A 6,000-nucleotide genomic window follows, 5' to 3' on the forward strand; every position below is an offset into this window, starting at 1 on the left:
TTATTAATTCATGATATGTGAGCATCACTGGCATTTATTGCCCATCCCCAATTGCCCTTGAGAAGGTGGTAGTGAGCCGCCTTCTTGCACCACTGCAGTCCGTGTGTTGAAAGTAGGGAGGGAGTTCCAGGATTTTGACCCAGTGACGATGCAGGAATGGCGATACTTTTCCAAGTCAATAAACAAAACGCAGATGTTTACAAATGCCCAATAGACTTTCAAGGATAGTTGATATAAAAATAACACTTACATTTAATTGCTGTCATAACTTCTGTTAGGTAGACAATGTTAATCTTATCATTGTTTAAAACATCTTGATGAGGTTTTGCACCTGAAAAACATAATTCAGATTAAGTTTTTAAAAGTCTGAAAATATACATGTTTTGGACAGCATTCAGCCTCTGAGACGGTGTTTCCAAAACTGGGGTTCCCAGACCCCTGGGGGTCCGTAGAGATTTTCCAGAGGGTCTGCGGCCGAAGGCAATTTCAAGCCTGATAATTCACCCTAGCAGGTGGCCCACTATGGCAGCACCCTCAATATTTTCACAAGATCAGTATGCCAGACAGAACCAATCTTAAGGATTTTCTGAAAGCCACTTTAGTGAAGGTGCTTAGGGCGAGTACTTGGTCACACAGCAGAAACCAGCTTGGTCTGGGCTCAGCGCAGCAGCTTCTGGAAATGGATGACACGTTGCTTGAGCATCTTCTAGCAAAGATTCGAGGAAGATATGGTCAGTAGTTTGCTACTAACACTCAATGTAGAAATGCTTATAGATAGAACAGCGGGCAATCAGTCAAACTCAACGCTGTTGTCCTTCAGTGTCCTCACATACCCTCTCCAGCAGGAGTTGCTGAATAACCAACACAGCACACGTGTCCAATTTTTCTTGCCTCTCTAGCCCAGGGGTGCTGGGGCTAATAATGTATTCCATTTGAATTTGGCTAACCCACTATTAGGTTTGGAATGAGAGCTTGGACCTTCTTGTCCTATATTGCTCAGTGCAAGGTCACATTTACACACTGGGTCCACAGGGAGCCAATATACTCATTTTAAATTCTCCCAAACTGTCATTGTAACATATACAAGTGTACACTGGGGATGACCATCACAAGGTAAAATGATACTCGCTGATTTGTGGTTATCGTGGCTGGAGTGTCAGTAGAGGAGCTGCATGGGGTCTCAATGCTTCTGGCTTAGACAATAGGAAAATCAGGCATGGTTCCCTGGTCTGAATGCTACCCAGTAACATTCTTTATGTGTACAGTTGTGTGAGGGTAGAAATGTGCTCGACTGATGGCCCTCCATGTTTGAATTGTATTATCGTTATACTTGCTTTTCACTTTGCACGTGAAGAATTGCTGCTTGGGTAAGATACCGGAGGGTTGTTGGCACCTGTGGAACTTCCAATCAAAATAATATATCTTTGAAAGAGGATGGGAGACTATTGAGGGTGGGGGTAAATAAAGTGTTTCAAATCTGTTATGTATCCTCACTTATATTAATTGCCTTGGTTCTTGAACGATATTACACCCACCAAAAAATGTGTTACTGTACTATGGTGTAGATCAGTGATTCTCAAACTGGGGTCTGTAGAGACTTTCCAGGGTATCCACAACCAGAGGTAATTTCAAGCCTGCTTTTTATAAAACAGATACTGATTCTGTTCTTGCAAATTCTTCTCAATGGCTGGGCCCACCTCCTCACAGAGGCCCACAGCTCGCTCTCATTTTGCAACAAGCGCTCCCTACCGGTCGAGCTGATCTCTCTCCCTGGCGCCGCAACCCTGTGCCAGCCTCCAGACACATGATCAGAGCGCCAGCGGGGCCCTTCAGACACGTGCCTGAAAACAATCCCACTGTGCAGCTGTTGCACAACATGCCAGTGGGACAGTGTGGCAGTGAGTCATGCTTCCAACAGCATCCCTGCATGTACATGGGGGCTCATGTCCTCACTCACCTTGGCCAGCCCGCTGACAGCTTTTAAAACTGTCCAGTAGTAAATGACTAAAAGTGGCCATGTATTTCTGCAGAGTACCCAGAATTGGCGCAAGAAGCAGGCACACCCATCTCACTGACATCTGTAAATAAATACGTTTTCTTAAAAGCATTATTAAAACACTCTTTACATGCTGCACTTTCATATTATGGAGTATTATACAGTATTATAATTTAGATGGGGGAGTCCGTGATTACTAATCGATTTGAAAACGGGTCATTCAACCAAAAAAGTTTGGGAATCACTGGTCGAAGATGTGTAAAAGCAAACACATCAAAGTAAAGCACCACAGGATTATGTTTTGGATCTTGTGTTTCTCCTTGATACAAGCGATATGCAAAACACTTTATACTATACAGTTTCTAAAACAAAAGTGAATTTGTTTCACTTGTTCGTCCCTTTTGCTCAGTAATTTATATCCACAGCATTAGTACCACTACTCTTCCACACAGTACTACAAGAGAATGGCATTAAACTTAAGGCAATACTGCTGACAATCAACTTTGCTGGTTCAAAAAAGGGTAAATATGTTTTTTTGTTAAGAGTCTTAGCATATGATTTGCAGACAACTGTAAATTTGGAATCATTTTATCCAAACTTAACTTTCTGTAATGATCTACAATTGATTTATAGCCAGTTATGGCCATATTATTCAAAATATGAATAGGAATACCCCAAAAATACAGAAACAGATGAAATAAATGCTTTAAAAAATTACATTTAAAATGAATTAAAATGCAATTAAATATTCATAAAATGTACAATTATGGTCTTGATTGACACAAAAAATATCCTACACAAGGCATCAAATTGTTAACGTCCTGAGATTAACTACTCATAATTGTGTAATTAGCTGCTCTTGACTTTTATACCTACATATATTCAGACCCCAGCCTTTAACACTTCCTTCTCCCCCTCTTCTCCCTTTCCCTCAATAGTCAATATCTAATTTGTTGTACAATTGTTGTGACGCCTTGGGATGTTTTACTATGTTAAAGGCGCTATATAAATAAAAGTTATTGATTATATATTGATTATGTTGGTATAAATGTGATGTTAATGTCACAGTGAGCTGCACTTCCCTGCCGAGCACTGAACCTACCCGGATAGCCGACCGCGGTGACGTTGAAGCCGTGCCTGGCGAAGGAGAGCGTGTGGTAGAGCATGCGGGGGCTGCGGCCCAGGTCCCCCACAACCAGCACACACACGGTGCGGGGGTCCGCAGCCCCGGACCGCCGGCCGCGCCGCCACACGGCCAGCGCCGCGCACACCGACAGCAGCAGCGCGGCCCAGCGCAGCGCATGCACGGCCGGCCAGGCCAGGCACACGCTCCACACCGAGCCCAGCAGACAGAGCCAGGCGAGCGGCCCCTGTCCCAGCCCGGCCATGGCAACCCGAGCGGCTGACGTCACCGCGCGCTGACGTCACCGGAGGGGGCAGGGCCTCCCCTCACTCCACGTAGGTTACCACTGCCCAGCCTGGGGCTCCACGTGTCCACCTCTGCCATGTGAGGTTGTGGGTGCAGGGGACACCAATGCAAGGCTCTATCTCTCTATGTCTGTGTAAGAGCCCTCCACCTTGCACCCAGTAGCTCTCAGTCAGAAGGTTGTGGCTTCAAAGCCCTACTCCAAGGGACATGAGCACCTCAATCTAGGGTGACACTCTCACTGCAGTGCTGAGGGAGTGCTGCACTGTCGGACGTGCCGTCTGTCGGATGAGACGCTAAACCGAGGCCCCCGTCTGCCCTCTCAGGTGGACGTAAATGATCCCACAGCACTATTTCGAAGAAGAGCAGGGGAATTATCCCCAGTGTCCTGGCCAATATTTATCCCTAAGCCAACTTAACAAAAACAGATTATCTGGTCATTGCTGTTTGTGGGAGCTTGCTGTGCGCAAATTGGCTGCTGCGTTTCCCGAATTACAACAGTGACTACACTCCAAAAACACTTCATTGGCTGTAAAGCGCTTTGAGACGTCTAGTGATCATGAAAGGCACCATATGAATGCAAGTATTTTCTGTCTTGGGGATCTGGAGTGCAGGGTGTTGCCCGAAGTGGTTGCGCCAAACAAACTTTAAGCCGCTTCAAAACTTTTATGTCGCTTTGTGGGCTCCCAGGCCACCTGCAACTGCTGACAGTTTGAGTCTGCCATTTCACATTTTCACCAAGGTTGCAGTCCCTGTTTCATTACTTGATGTGGCGGGCTCCTCCTCAAATTCTGACTCCTCAGTCTCACGCTCCTGATCTTTATCCACCCGGTGTAGAGAAAGAAAAGTAAGAAAGAAAGGACTTACATTTGTATAGCGCCTTTCATAGCCTCCGAACGTCCCAAAGTGCTTTACAACCAACAAAGTACCGTCACTGTTGTAACATAGGAAACGCGGCAACCAATGTTCACACAGCAAGATCCCACTAACTGAAATGTGATAATGACCACATAATTTTTTTTGTAAGTGATGGTGGTTGAGGGATAAATATTGTCCGGACACTGTGGAGAACTCCCCTATTCTTCGATATAGCACCATGGGATCTGCCACCTGCGAGGACGGTATAAGTGGGGCTTGAACCCTCAACCTTCTGACTCAGTGGATGGAAACTCAATTGAATGTTAATCGTGTCCATCTTTAAAAAGGGAACAAATCTGACTGTGGCAACTACAGGGGAATCTCCCTGCTATCAACCACTGGGAAGGTTGTCGCTAGAGTTCTTCTCAATCGTCTTCTCCCTGTGGCCGAGGAGCTCCTCCCAGAGTCACAGTGCGGATTTCGTCCCCTACGGGGAACGGACATGATCTTTGCAGCACAACAACTGCAGGAAAAATGCAGGGAGCAGTGCCAGCCCTTATACATGGCCTTTTTCGATCTTACAAAGGCCTTTGACACTGTCGACCGTGAGGGCTTATGGCAAGTCCTCCTTCATTTTGGATGCCCCCAACAGTTTGTCAACATCCTTCGCCTGCTCCACGACGACATGCAGGAAATGATCCTTACCAGCTGATCCATTACAGACCTATTCCACGTCCGTACCGGGGTCAAACAGGGCTGCGTCATCGTTCTAACCCTCTTCTCAATCTTCCTCGCTGCCATGCTCCACCTCACTGTCGACAAGCTCCCCGCTGGAGTAGAACTAAACTACAGAACCAGTGGGAAGCTGTTTAACCTACAATGCCTCCAGGCCAGGTCCAAGATCACCTAAACCTCTGTCGTTGAAATGCAGTACGCGGACGACGCCTGCATCTGCGCACATTCTGAGGCTGAACTCCAGGGTATAGTCGATGTATTCACCGAGGCATATGAAAGCATGGGCCTCACGCTTAACTTCCATAAGACAAAGGTCCTCCACCAGCCCTGTCACCGCCGCACAGCACTGCCCCCCAGTCATCAAGATTCACGGCGCGGCCCTCGACAACGTGGACCACTTCCCATACCTCAGGAGCCTCTTGTCAACAAAGGCAGACTTTGATGCGGAGCTTCAACATCGCCTCCAGTGCGCCACTGCAGCCTTCGGCCGCCTGAGGAAGAGAGTGTTTGAAGACCAGGCCCTCAAACCTACCACCAAGCTCATAGTCTACAGGGCTGTAGTAATACCCACCCTCCTGTATGGATCAGAGGCATGGACAATGTACAGAAGCCACATCAAGTCGCTGGAGATATATCACCAATGATGTCTCCGCAAGATCCTGCAAATCCCCTGGGAGCACAGACGCACCAACATCAGTGTCCTCGCCCAGGCTAACATTCCCTGCATTAACCACTATCAATCAGCTTCGCTGGGCAGGCCACTTAGTTCGCATGCCAGACATGAGACTCCCTAAGCAATTGCTCTACGCAGAGCTCCTTCATGTCAAACAAGCCAATGGTGGGCAGCGGAAGCATTACAAGGACACCCTCAAAGCCTCCCTGGTAAAGTGCGACATCACCACTGACAACTGGGAGACCCTGGCCGAAGACCGCCATGGGTGGAGAAAGTGCATCCGGGAGGACGTTGAGCTCCTCGAATCTCAAC

General features: G+C 47.3%; 1 protein-coding gene across 4 annotated transcripts in view; it reads right to left on the bottom strand.

Annotated features, from left to right (window-relative positions):
- The window catches only part of alg1 (ALG1 chitobiosyldiphosphodolichol beta-mannosyltransferase), a 48,018-nt gene extending 44,763 nt beyond the window's left edge, over window positions 1-3,255 (bottom strand). For all 4 annotated transcript variants that reach the window (XR_011596810.1, XM_070900882.1, XM_070900881.1 and 1 more), the window contains exons 1-2: window positions 3,099-3,255; window positions 251-331 (exon numbers count right to left, since the gene is read on the bottom strand). Coding sequence is in view for 3 of the 4 variants with exons in the window: in XM_070900882.1 (XP_070756983.1) it covers window positions 251-331; window positions 3,099-3,162 (145 nt within the window). In the remaining variant the exon portion in view is untranslated. The remainder of the gene's footprint in view (window positions 1-250; window positions 332-3,098) is intronic.
- Between the last annotated feature and the right edge of the window lie 2,745 nt (window positions 3,256-6,000).

Source organism: Pristiophorus japonicus, chromosome 15, assembly GCF_044704955.1.
Source record: "Pristiophorus japonicus isolate sPriJap1 chromosome 15, sPriJap1.hap1, whole genome shotgun sequence".
NCBI classification, from domain to species: Eukaryota; Metazoa; Chordata; class Chondrichthyes; family Pristiophoridae; genus Pristiophorus; species Pristiophorus japonicus.